The 13,749-nt window shown below is 40.5% G+C and overlaps 1 protein-coding gene across 5 annotated transcripts in view; it reads left to right on the top strand.

Annotated features, from left to right (window-relative positions):
- The window catches only part of LOC109485167 (battenin-like), a 27,548-nt gene extending 13,799 nt beyond the window's left edge, over positions 1 to 13,749 (top strand). For 3 of the 5 annotated variants that reach the window (XM_019788616.1, XM_019788614.1, XM_019788615.1), the window contains exons 2-16: positions 867 to 929; positions 1,153 to 1,232; positions 2,772 to 2,839; positions 3,071 to 3,145; positions 3,481 to 3,533; positions 4,050 to 4,084; positions 4,285 to 4,391; positions 5,875 to 5,929; positions 6,022 to 6,167; positions 6,451 to 6,539; positions 7,655 to 7,774; positions 9,093 to 9,203; positions 11,048 to 11,108; positions 11,735 to 11,839; positions 12,513 to 13,749. In XM_019788616.1, coding sequence (XP_019644175.1) covers positions 909 to 929; positions 1,153 to 1,232; positions 2,772 to 2,839; positions 3,071 to 3,145; positions 3,481 to 3,533; positions 4,050 to 4,084; positions 4,285 to 4,391; positions 5,875 to 5,929; positions 6,022 to 6,167; positions 6,451 to 6,539; positions 7,655 to 7,774; positions 9,093 to 9,203; positions 11,048 to 11,108; positions 11,735 to 11,839; positions 12,513 to 12,574 — 1,188 coding nt within the window. In that variant the 5' untranslated portion in view covers positions 867 to 908 and the 3' untranslated portion in view covers positions 12,575 to 13,749. Of the gene's footprint in view, positions 1 to 520; positions 636 to 866; positions 930 to 1,152; positions 1,233 to 2,771; positions 2,840 to 3,070; positions 3,146 to 3,480; positions 3,534 to 4,049; positions 4,085 to 4,284; positions 4,392 to 5,874; positions 5,930 to 6,021; positions 6,168 to 6,450; positions 6,540 to 7,654; positions 7,775 to 9,092; positions 9,204 to 11,047; positions 11,109 to 11,734; positions 11,840 to 12,512 lie in introns of those variants that run through there. The other 2 variants (XM_019788613.1, XM_019788617.1) reach the window with 2 other exon arrangements.

Below are 13,749 nucleotides of genomic sequence, written 5' to 3' on the forward strand. Positions count from 1 at the left end.
TTCTCTTTTGCACTGAATTTTTTTCCACCAAACCCAACCTCTGACGGCAGTCGAAAACTTGGGTTTGGTGGGAAAAAAATTCAGTGCAAAAGAGAAACCCCGATAAAAAAGCCTAAAAACACGCTAAAAATACCCCCAAAAACCCAAACCTCTGCTTGGAGAGTAGTACTACATACTTTCAGCCGACCAGACACCTTGCGCCCGGAAGTCAGCACTACGAAGGCCCACAACGACACTTCCATACACCTCTTCCACAGCCCTTCCACATCGCTTCTACAGCACGCTGCCAAGGGATATACCTTCCATACCGCTCTTCAGCGGCCCTTCCACAGCGCGCTGCCAATTATATAAGGGCTATACCTTCCATAGCGCTCTTCCACAGCCCTTCAACAGCGCTCTTCCGCGGCCCTTCCACAGCGCGCTGCCAAGGGATATAGAGGTGTATGGCAGGTATACCCCTTGGCAGCGCGCTGTGGAAGGGCTGTGGAAGAGGTGTATGGAAGTGTCGTTGTGGGCCTTCGTACATCAGTCATAAGACCGTCATGGGGATTCTGCTCCAGTGCAAATTTATTTTTTGGCGACCCTTTGACGTTTGGGTCTGAATCACCAGGGAAGGTTTGCGCATGAAAGTAAAGGTACATGTCTGTTCCAATGGCGAGAACGTGGAAGATCGGTAGAGGCTGATTCGCTGTACTAGTAAACGGAACCTGTGGCGTATCGCCGAAAAGTCGGACGGGTCCAAAGTCTAACTTTTCACTGCAGACCTGTCCGACAACATGAACAGAAACATGTTGTGTATCAATGCAATAGTGACTTCAACTCAGATCATCTTTTTGAGACGCCTTTTTTTTTACAATTCGCTTCAGGTTACCAAGTTTCTACTGACGTAGACTGGTGTGACCAGAACAATGTCGAACGTCAGGAACTGGGTAAGATATACCCTTGTGTTCAATGTAGCTTCGTAATTTATTTGATTCTTAGCACTTGTCATAAATAATTTGTATGTGTTGCTATTTTTTCATAGGGTAAAACCTACACATAACGATACATGGTACTTGTACCCATTCAACTACTCGCCGAATTATAAAGCTGGTGATTATTATGCACCCAGGAAAGACTAAACGTTACGCTACATCAGAATTTGTTTACTAGGTCGGGTTTTTCCTGTTGGGAGCTATCAACAACTTACCCTATGTCATCATCAACTCAGCATCGAAGACGATAGCTCAGAGGTAAGTCATGTATAGCAAACACATGCTTTAGACAAAGACCCGGAGTGGTTTTAGTAATCTCATTTGTACCGTGGCCGACAAGAACAAAATTTTACACCGCAACTTTTGGTGTTTTACACCGCAACTGTTGGTGTTTTACACTGCAACTTTGGGTGTTTTACACTGCAACTTTGGGTGTTTTACACTGCAACTTTTGCTGTGTTTTACACTGCAACTTTTCCTGTGTTTTACACTGCTAACTTTTGGTGTTTTACACTGCAACTTTTGCTGTGTTTTACACTGCAACTTTTGCTGTGTGGAAAACTTACACCCCTCCCCTTTTATAATGGACGGTCCCCCTGTCAGGTCAAAGGTGACAAAGATGGCGGCGGCCTGAGAGTCACAGTGTCGTGCTGTGACTGAGTGTGAGACATCAACAGAATGGGATCTTAAGAAATTGATCAAGCTGTGAATAAATTGATGATTTATAATTCTGTCTGTTCTTCTTTGTGTTCTAACTTTACTATACTTACACAACACTGTATTGCCTCCATGATGACAGTTTATAAATTAGTGATTGACTAATTAACATTGATTAGATGTCTTATTAACTATAAATATTGTATACAATATTATTCTACATTTGTATACGAGCGATCGCTGTTTTTGTTTACATTATACGCATGCAAATTATTTGAAGACATATGCAAATTCTTGGTAGGCAAATCAGCCAACTGGCACCCACTTTTTGCCTACGGTGACGTCATGGCGATCGCTCGTATTGTTCCCTAATGATCGATAACTTACCTGAGTCAAGAGTCAACACTTCATAATTGAAAATAAGTCTTTATTGCTTCATAGTACCAAGTGGTGCCACATTTGACTCCCATAGGCCCAATATTTACTCATCAAATTATTAGCGACCTTGCGAGTCCGAATTCTCTAGCTAGAAAATGTCACGTGACTCAAAGGCCTTTAGAAAAAAACTAACGTCACAACGTAGCCAAGCTTTTCCTCTAAAAAACTTATGCACGAAAAGGATAACTCAGTCGACGTAGTTTGCATGCCATCGTTGTCACCTTTGACCTGACAGGGGGACCGTCCATTATAAAAGGGGAGGGGTGTAAGTTTTCCACACAGCAAAAGTTGCAGTGTAAAACACAGCAAAAGTTGCAGTGTAAAACACCAAAAGTTGCAGTGTAAAACACCAAAAGTTGCAGTGTAAAACACAGCAAAAGTTGCAGTGTAAAACACAGCAAAAGTTGCAGTGTAAAACACAGAAAAAGTTGCAGTGTAAAACACCCAAAGTTGCAGTGTAAAACACCAAAAGTTGCGGTGTAAAACACCAAAAGTTGCGGTGTAAAATTTTGTACTTGTCGGCCACGGTACATTTGAATGCCAGGGATGTTGACCAATGTCATATTTCAAATGACATAAAGAAATAATGATTTGTCAATATCTTCTTTAAGTAGAATCTGATTTCTTCTGCTTCCATTCCCATAAGCTTTACTCCACAGCTTTGTTTGTCGTTATTGTAAGAGGTTTTGTGAACCATTCCAGTTTTGGAGTGCAGAATTTTGTGGGGCTGGTGTTTGGGGCAAACGTGTCTCTAGCTGCATTTGTCAGAAGTATGTTGCATTTTGTTCTTAGTTTCTAAACAATTTTGGTTTTGTAAAGATATTGTTACTAATTGTTCCTACTTAACGTTATAGTTTAGTTCAGCTTACCACCTTTTCTTCTATCTGCTATACCCATTAAAAATGTTTGAATATAAAAAAAAATATGCTATGCCATGGTAGAATCTCATCTTTTGGCCAACTCTTCTTTCAATATAATTGTTTTGTTACTACATTTTTCAGTGCTTAATGCATTTGTCCTTCTGAAGACCCCATATTGGATCAGAATATTTGCTAATGGAGTTCTAATGCTACTGGGTAAGTAAGGTTTGTTTGTTTGTTTGTTTGTTTGCTGAGAACAGCTGTCAGGAAAACGGTTAATCAGGATATCCCTATTAGAGCTGTATCAGTAGTAAAGAAGGTGGCAGGGAGGAACATTTTTCACAATTTTGGAACCAAGAACAATGCAGAGACCAAGAAACTTTCATAAAAACTAATATTTGAAAATACTTTAAAATGCAACAGCCCAAAGCAGACAACATGAGAGATTTACTATGTATGTAAAAATGTTATCTTCTTTTACATAACTGTACCAGTATAAAAAATTTTGACAATAAGAATGCCTAATACCACATGTACTTCTTACTTTCTAGGTTTGTTTGGGGTGGCATATGCTTTCAACTTTCCATTTGCTCTGGCATGCATTGTAAGTTTTACCAAGTGTAGATAATCAATTATGGCTTGTGTAGATTGCAACATGTACCTTTGAGACACCATGTCCCATGTGGTGTATCCAATGCAGATGAATTTGTTGTGCTACAATTTTGCAAGTTTGTTCCTAAAGTAAAGGAACATCTAAAGTAATGTACAAGGATAGAAACAATCTAGTGTAGGGCCCACACTCTAGCATGATCTTTCTTGGTTTGTCTTGACTCTTCCATTTTCTATTATGAAAGCTCATCTGTGTTGGTAGTTACATCTTTAAAATTAAAACTTTTGGTCCAACACAAAAAGTTCTCTCACCTAGAGCTTTCGACCAGTCACTCTGGTCTTCCTCAGTAGACGTCACACTTAAAAGAAGCCATGTGACAAGCCTCACTGGGTCAGTGTACTGAGGAAGACCAGAGTGACTGGTTGAAAGCTCTAGGTGAGAGAACTTATTGTGTTGGACCAAAAGTTTGAACTTTTAACATCTTCCTTTTTTTTGTTTTAATACCTACAGGTAGTTGCTGGGAGTAGTGCTGCATTTGGAGAAAAGTAAGTTGTTGAGGTTGTCATCAGTTACATACTTCAGAACTGATATTGTAAGTGTAGATAGGTAAAAACTAAGTTGTGGAACAGGTTATCTCAGGTTTCTATAAGGTACATCATTAACACCAGCACATACAGCTCTCCAAGGAAGAAAAACAGCTACACGTAGAGTGACTAAGAATGAAATGCAAGCCTTTGTTTTTCAGTGTGACCCTCGGTTACCTGTCCCTGTTTCCCAGTAAGCTGGTCAATGGTTGGTCCAGTGGAACAGGCATGGCTGGGTTACTGGGTGCTGGACTCTACATTATATTTGGTATGGCTGCTACTTTTTATACTATAGTATTGATATCACTGAACAAGTTGTGCTTCTTGTAACTACATATAACATTAGTGAGTTAATTTCTTTGCAGATCGGGTGTGTAGTGTGCCTGTCCCTGGTACTGAAATGCTATCAGTAAGTCATGTGCCTGTCTTTGGTACTGCAATACTATAAGTGAGACGTGCCTGTCCTTGGTACTGCAATGCTATAAGTGAGACGTGCCTGTCCTTGGTACTGCAATGCTATAAGTGAGACGTGCCTGTCCTTGGTACTGCAATGCTATAAGTAAGACATGCCTGTCCTTGGTACTGCAATGCTATAAGTAAGACGTGCCTGTCCTTGGTACTGCAATGCTATAAGTAAGACGTGCCTGTCCTTGGTACTGCAATGCTATAAGTAAGACGTGCCTGTCCTTGGTACTGCAATGCTATAAGTAAGACGTGCCTGTCCTTGGTACTGCAATGCTATAAGTGAGACACTTGCCTGTCCTTGGTACTGAAAGGCTATCAGTAAGACATATACCTGTCTCTAGTACTGACTAGCTATCAGGAAGACATTTTCCTTTCCTTGGTAGTGAAAGGCTATCAGTAAGACATGCATCTGTCCCCGGTACTTAAATGCTGTCAGTAAGACACGTATCTATCCCTGGTGCCGAAATATCATCAATAACACATGCAGCTGTCCCTGAAATGATTTCACCTTAAATGTGGCTGTCCCTGGTACTGAAATGCTATCAGTAAGACATGTGACTGTCCCTGAAATGCTTTCACTGAAATGTGACTGTCGCTGGTACTGAAAGGCCATCAGAACACACGTGACTGTCCCTGAAATGCTTTCACTAGAATGTGACTGTCCCTGGCACTGAAATGCCATCAGAACACATGACTGTCCCTGAAATGTTTTTACTAAAATGTGACTGTCCCTGGTTCTGAAATGCCATCAGAACACATGACTGTCCCTGAAATGTTTTTACTAAAATGTGACTGTCCCTGGTTCTGAAATGCCATCAGAACACATGTGACTGTCCCTGAAATGCTTTTACTAAAATGTGACTGTCCCTGGTACTGAAATGCCATCAGTAAGACATGTGCTTGTCCCTGAAATGCTTTCTCTAAAATGTGACTATCCCTGGTACTGAAATGCCATCAGAACACATGTGACTGTCCCTGAAATGCTTTACTAAAATGTGACTGTCCCTGGTACTGAAATGCTATCAGTAACACATGTGACTGTCCCTGAAATACTTTTACTAAAATGTGACTGTCCCTGGTATTGAGATACCATCAGTAAGACATTTGCTTGTCCCTGGTAGTAAAATGCCGTCAGTAAGACGTGTCTGTCCTTGGTACTGAAATATTGTCAGTAAGATATGGGTCTGCCCCTGAAATGTTATCCGTAACACGTGCCTTCCCCTGTTACTGAAATGCTTTGAGAATCGTGTCTGTTCCTGGTACTGAAATGATTGTACTGTTCACAGGTTGCTCAGTTGGCAGTGGTGGTGGCAAAGCAGATCACTTGAAGTACTTGAACAAGTGAGTACCTCTTTTGCTTCTTGTAGAAAGTCAATATGGCCTACTTACATAATTCTTTTCAACATTCTAAACTTCCAACTCCATCTTCACAGGATGGCTTTTCTTCTGACCACACCTGTTGTCTTGATCTACTGGGTCTCCTATGCTAAGATCATCCAGAGACCAAGTCAGGCAAGAGAACCAGCAGAATCACAGCCTACAGAAGATGCAGAGGAGAGGAAAGCCCTTCTGGACAACTGTAAGTCATCAAGTGTACCTCCCAGAATATTGCACCATAGACTTGCAAGAGTGACATCTATCTTTCAATCCTCAAACTGCAGGTTCCTCTACATTTTCTTGATGTCAGGAAGCCAACATTGTCAAGTCTTAAACTGCCAAGAAAATGACTTATCACCCTTGGCTTATGGTATATTTCTTTGGGCTGTACATTTGACTAAATTAAGCTCAGCTCTTAGGAATGCATGATTTGTAAGAAAAACCTGGCCATAAGATCTAGACATCTACTGTTTTCCACTCCACAGCTATAAACACAGGACAAGAAATCCTGGGAGAAACCTACATGGGCAGGGTATGGCGCTGCCTGAAACTGGTGCTGTGGTTAGCTGTCAATGTACGTGCCATCACTAGCATTTCTTGTTTGTTTTTGCTGAATGTACAGTGAAGGGTGCCCAACTAGCATGTGGCTATTATTAAGGGTGAACCTTTTGGCTTATACAAGACGAGGGTTTGCAGGGCTTCTGTCTGCGTGATTTGTAGTGAATCACCAACTTCAGATACTAGAATTTGGACCATTGCAGAACAGGGCATGCCTCTACTCTTTTTCAAAAGGTCTGCTGGGTCTTTTAGGAGCACTGGATGTGGCTCTCCCCAAATATGGGACCTCCATTTAACGTCCTATCCAAGGGACATCCCTAACCAAAGCTAGATAGTACTCATTTTCATTATCATAACAGTTAAACTTTACGTGACCAACACAAAGTAAATTGGGACTTACCCCAAATTTTCACCTGAGTACTCATTTTCACCTGAGTACTAATTTTCACCTGAGTGAAGTAAGGCACAACATTGTGTATGTGCATAGATTTGAACCCAGGAAGAAATACCCTACCATTACGCCACACGATACCAAGCACTAGCTTTGTATTGGGCCACAGCAAGTAGTAATTTTTATGGATGACATCAGCACGCATTAATTTTCGCCTGATTTTGGAAAAAAAAATTGTTTTCCTCTGACAGTGGTCAACATGCCCAAAATGGGCAAAGATGGATGTTGCCATGCCGGAATGTGGATGGTACATAACTTTGAAGAGAGGAGAAAAGAAAAGGCTCTGATTTAATGTTTTCAAATTATTTTTTTTACTTTGATGCTGTGATATATGATGGTGGCTACATACGTGATGTTCCAACTGAAACAAAACTATTTGCACATTGATTGAGTCACTCAAAAATTGAAAAATGTAGGAACCTTTTTTTTTCGGCCCGCCTTGTTTTTTTCACCTGCTCGCATTAGATTTGGAGTCTGTGGAGGATGTCATCCATAAGATTTACTTGCCGTGGCCTTATACATCTCATACATTGTCATGAAGTCATTATCATCCAGGCTTCCAGATAGGGTGCCTTTTATAACTTGCATGATATTGTAAGCAGAGGTAGTTTGGATGTGTTTGCTGGTATGAGGCTAAAGGTAAAGTTCATATTCAATGTTTCTACTTTCCTGCTTTCCAGCTCGGCCTGGTGTACCTATTTGAGTATGTAGCAAGAGCCTGTGCTGCCAAAGTACGACCCAGAAATGAGTACAACATCGGCTGCCCAGAGCTGTACTCTGCTCTCCAGTTCTGCTATCAGGTATGGTACTATCATCATCACTTTTTGCTGTCAGCCTTCTGATTTCATGCCTGTAGTTAGGATTTTGAATGGGGGGGTTCTTCCCACTGCTTGAGGGGGCCAGCGAGCGCTGTAGGTGCGAGGTTCCTAGGGGTCCGGGGGTATGCTCCCTTGGAAAATTTTGAAAAATGAACCTTCTGAAATGGCATTTCCTGCGTTTTTGAGAGGATTTCAGAGAAAAAGATCAGAGATAACTTATTCAATCACAAAGTAGGCAGTTTTTACAGTTACCCGTTTTTATACGAGTCCAGGCCCGCTGATCACACAAATCAGTCAATCTAAAGAGAAATCTTGGACCTTTAGATAAAAAGTGGACCAAAAAGTCAGGACCTTTGAGCCTTGTGGGGGGGGGGGGGTTCTTCCGAACATGAATTTAATGTTAACATTTCATGATGAGTAAGCATGAAGACGATCGCTACTAATGATTTAAAATTTCACTCAGCTCACTATGGTTAAGGTGAAGCCATGAGGATGTCATTGGCTGTTAATGGATGACTGCAATATGGCATAATAACCCAGCTGTGCCCAAAATGGATTAATCAGATCAGTGTTTGAACCAGCCTGAAATTTCTTTTTGTCATCTCAATTTTGTTTGATGTAACTGTTGCAAAATGTTGCAATCTTGACCCTCTGAAATACTATTTCCTGCACTTTTAGGGGAAAGTATTCTGCTGGTACACAAAGCTTAATTTAATGACATCTCTTTGGGTATCTTTACATGCTGGATCTTTCTGTCCGTCAAAGATGACAAAAGATTAATTTTTGTCCTTCATGCGCAGCAAGATTCCATCAAGTGACGGACAGACTGATGCTGGCTTGAACACTGATGGGGGATTGTCTTCATTGTCTTGAGCCCTGGCATAGATTCTTTGAATTTTTATTCCCTTCATGAAAATGGGAGGTATTGCTTTTGGTATGTCTGTATTTGTGTGTGTGTGTGTGAGTGAGTGTGTGTGTGAGTAAGTGAGTGAGTGTGTGTGTGTGCGTGTGCGCACCTGTGTTTCCACATGGCTCGTAGGTCAGGTTGAAGTGGATATGGTTCAGTCCCAAAGGGAGAAAGTCATTAATCACATCTGGTAGCACTTGCTGTTTCACAGGTGTTTTTCTACATATATACATGACCTTCTTGACAGCTGGCATTGTTTCCCTGAGTTCAGGATAAAGAGATCTTGTAGTACAATAAAAAGATCTTGTAGACACCATGGAGAATGAGAAGAGAACACAGTCACCATCACACAGGATATTTCATGGAGGTCTGAGATCTCATTTCTTCTTGCAGGCAGGTGTGTTTGCCTCCCGGTCATCTCTACAGATTGTTCAGATCAGAAGAGTGGAGATTCTGACCTTGCTTCAGGGAATCAACATGGTGGTGTGGGTGGTGGATGTCCATGTGAGTTACTAGTACATGTGTAGGTCTTCATTTCATGTGTGGCATTGCGTGACGTAATGGTCAAAGTGTTCGGCTCGGAATCAAGAAGTGGTTCCGTTTTTTTTTTAACTTAGTAGTCACCATGGCCATTAGGCCACTTCAAGGTTGGTTAGAAACATCAAGATTGAGACTAGTCCAATTTCTCACAACTAGTGAGGACTAACTGACCCAATAGGAGAAGCAGGGGTTACGAGGCTGGTCGGGAAAATTCCCTACCCCATTTTAGACCATAATGGTTTGTTCCACTTCCACTCACGTGGGTTCTTTAACGTGCTTGAGGTGTGTCTCTCCTCAAACACGGGACCTCCATTTTAACGTCCCATCTGATAAGACACCCCTAACCAAAGCTAGGTACTCATTTTCACCTGAGCGAAGTGAGGAAAGTCGTGTAAAGTACCTTTCCCAAGGGTACAACGACGGAGCGCATGTTCGGACTTGTTCGGGGACCCGGAATCGAACCCGGGTTCGATCTCCTGACATACCCCGAGGTTGTGTCTTTGGAAAAGGCACTTTACATGACTTTCCTCACTTCACTCAGGTGGATATGAGTACGTAGTTTGGTTAATAATAATTAGGGACGTCCCTTGGCTTTAAATGGAGGTCCAATGTAGGTTTGACTAGAGTCACGCCCCATGCATGATAAAGAACCCACCACGCAATTAAGAAAATACAGGCATGCCCCCATGTGCAATGGTCCAAACTTCTACAGTCCAGAGTTGGTGATTCACTTCACATCATCAGTGTAGCAGATGCATCAGCAAGTTGAGAACCTACAGTAAACCCTAAAGACAAAGACATGTACAAGACAATTTTGGGCCGACAACATAAAATTATATTAAAAAATCAAGATGCCTACTCCATCTTTATTCTGGTCACATATAGTGGACTTACTCTCCAATTTTCATACCACATTTACAGAAAGAATTGCTTTTCAAATCTTTGCTGACAAATTACTTTTGCTCTACCAATGAATCAATTATACATAACATAAAATGTGCTTTTAAGGAGCTTATTTTTGAAGCAGATAGAAAACATATGGGTCCAAAGCTGGAATTGACTCAGAAAAGCTAAATGAGGAGTGTGCAGGCCAATGCAGCAGTAAAAGACTGCAATTTTCTGTTATCACACCCTAACCAGCCACAAACCTCATTTGGTTTGAAGGCCCATCTCTGTAATTTTACCCATCAGCACCAGGGGCCTTACAGCAAGCGGGCGTTCACAGGCCCTGAGCTGTGTGAATCAGAAATAATCACATCCTCTCAGTTTCCTTTTATATCACTAATGACCAAGCAAATTCAATTTCTTCTACAGCAGACCTCTAATATATATGCCTCCTGAAAGTAGTTTCATCTGATTGTTAAAGCATAGGGTGTATTAGGGTTCTTTTCACACAACTGGTATAATAGACACAAATGCATGCTTACATTGTACATTTTGATGTCTATATGTCCTCAGAGCTTCTGACTAGAGTACTGCTTCTCGCAGTTTAATAATATATGTAGCCAATGTGGTTACCCCATGCAGTGAAGAACAGCTACTGGGACAAGAGGGACACAAACTTAGCCACGTTTGGGATTTTGTTCTTGCTGCAAATGCGCCACCTACATCAGCTGCATATACATGACTGTACATGTAGCAATGAAAAGCAGTACTCCAGTCAGAAGCTCTGAGAAAAGTGTCTGATAGACATTGAAACGTGAGAGTCTATACCGTGTGTTGTGTAAAAAGAAACCACAATAACTTTCAAGCTCTTTGTTATGAATCTACTTCTGAAAATCAATCATTCCATGACTTCTTTTCTTCAGTACAAATTCCTGCCAGTCTGGATTCTCCCAGCATACATGATATTTGTGGGACTTATGGGAGGTAAGATCTGTCTTTACACATAACATACATGTCATGTACAATCATGTACCATGTATATCTGTCAGGGTAGAGACTCCAATCTCAGACTGGTAGAATCTGCGATTCTGCAGGCAGGAATCATCGATTCTATGGGCAGAGATCCTGATGGGACTTTCTCCTGATAGAGACTCTGATTGGGATTTCTACTGATCAGAGTCTCTACCCTAACATTAATGTATCAGTTCTATAAAAAAACACAGAAGAAAATCAAATACATGTATACTGTAATATACTTGTTGATATGAGTTCAAACAATCATGTCATTGACATTAGTGTACATGGATGTCATGCAAATAGCTTTTGGCTCTTTTCACTTGTACAGAATATTTGCTACAGCCTGGGTGCCATTTGCTACTGACCTTGCACTTGCGGGCTCGAAGATGTTTCTCAGGTCAGCAAGTACAGGGAGCCCCATAGCAAACAGGATGGCAACCAGGTTATATATGGTGTGCTTTAGTTAGTAGTTTATATTTATCACAAAGTCATCAGTTCTGATGGTGTGTAAAATTTTCAGCAGTACTTAAAAGCAAGTACTTGTGAGTAATGTTACATCCTGAGGTTATAGGAATTTCAATGGATTTTTCCAGGTGCCTCCTACGTGAACATATTCTACCTCCTGCTGAAAGACTCCCAGTTTCCAGACGAGGACAGAGAGTTGTGTATCAACATAACAGCACTCTTCAGTACCATAGGTAATTAGTCAGTCTTTATCTCTTCAATTTGACGATTCATCGCTCAGGGAAATTGTCAATCCTAGGATCAGCGTGACTTTGAATTTAACACCAGTCTTTTCTCATCATCCAATCTAATTAAATTTGTCTATCCTGCTATTCTGAGAGGGCTTGAAGACTTGTAGTTTCTAATCAAGTAATGATTTTAAGTCTAACCCCAATTTGGCGGAAAAATTTTCCGTATTGAGCTATGTATCATGTATGCATCCAAACTTACTAAAGTTTAATGACATGTATTTACATATCTTTACACGCTCATTTTTCTCCATCAACGATGACGGATTGGGCAAAAGTTGAATGAGATCTATATCCTGCTATTCTATTTTGAAAGGACTCAAAGATTTGTAGGTTCTATTCAATCGTTCCAAGTGATTTCACATTGAGCTTAATATGTAATGCATCTAAACTATACTAATCTCCAAGCACACACACACACACTGATGTTTTGGTGGCTGCAAATAAAGACAGTATCAAATTGGCCAGGCAGTATCCATTTGCCACCCGAGTCTGGCCGACTGAGGACTCTCTCTAGCTGGCCAATTCTAACCGTAACACTTTTGCCACCAGACATCTGCTTGGAGATAATCTAAACTGATCTGTTTTTCATCATGCTACATGTACTTCCTTCCTCCAGGTATCGCGACTGGTTGCGGGGTGGAGACAGCTCTATTCACCACAGTTCTCAGTAAGGACTGATAGTGATAGTCAATCAAGTCAGAAATTCCCATTCCTCTAAAAAATGAATTTCATACAAAATATGACACTGAAAATCTGTTAATTGAAACTTGACATAGGATGATGTTTTGGGGGATCAAAGTTGTCAAAAATATATGGTTGTACGTAATGTATGATTCAACTGTTGTGCAATAATTTTCAAAAGAATCTTGCCAAAACTTTGTCGAAACATTTTGTAATGACGAATTTATCATTAGATCAGTGTACACTTTTTATAATGGTGTATTCAAAATGTTAGGGACCATAGCATAATACAAAATAATGTCATGTAACACTTGAAAATTTAACAGCTGTGGTGTAAAAATCTCTACTTGTCGAATTGTGTCAAACTCCTGAACAAATATTAATATAGAATGGCTAATTGCTATATCTACAAAGTACCTTTGAGTTGCATGGCATACTAATTTAGACATGGATAACAGTTCTGTAGTCAAGAAGTCGAGTTTAAAAAACTATTTTTATCCGGTTACATTACGTATATGAGTCATCTCTCTCTCTCACTAGAAACAAAATCAGTTTGGCCTTAAGAACATAAATCATGCTGGCATTTGACTCCGGTGTTGTCATTTTGATGGACTGCACAAAGAAACCTGACCCATTCTGGCTGCTGAATGGTCCCAGGGGCACCCTTACAGGGCTGAGCGATGGTTCCCTTCTGATTACAATTGTGCCCTGATTGCAACCATTCCACCACCTGTAATGACCCATACATTCATCTGACATTCATCATGTCAAATACATGAAGAATTTTATCCTGCTTATACACAGCACACACATTAACGACAAAACAAACTTAAAACAGGCATGTACTATAATGTTCATATATACTTTATACAAAATGTCATCATAGATACATACATAATGAAAGTGCTGTGAACAAGACAGTAGTTTGGAATACAAAGTTACATGATTGTAAATATTGCACAAAAGAAGTACTCCAGAAAATAATGTTTCTCCTTAGCACAACCAAGTGACTAGTTCATGGAAAACAAACTAAACATAGGTTGTGGTCAGTTATTTGTCATAAAAGTCCAAGTTGTCCTGTACTTTTTATGTATAATCTTAGCTTCTGCATCAAAACAATGAGTGTACATTTCAATAAGTGAATCAGGTCTTACAAGTTGAACATGTTCTTA

The sequence above is a fragment of the Branchiostoma belcheri genome, unplaced genomic scaffold (assembly GCF_001625305.1).
Source record: "Branchiostoma belcheri isolate BF01 breed outbred unplaced genomic scaffold, Haploidv18h27 scaffold73, whole genome shotgun sequence".
Lineage (NCBI taxonomy): Eukaryota > Metazoa > Chordata > Leptocardii > Amphioxiformes > Branchiostomatidae > Branchiostoma > Branchiostoma belcheri.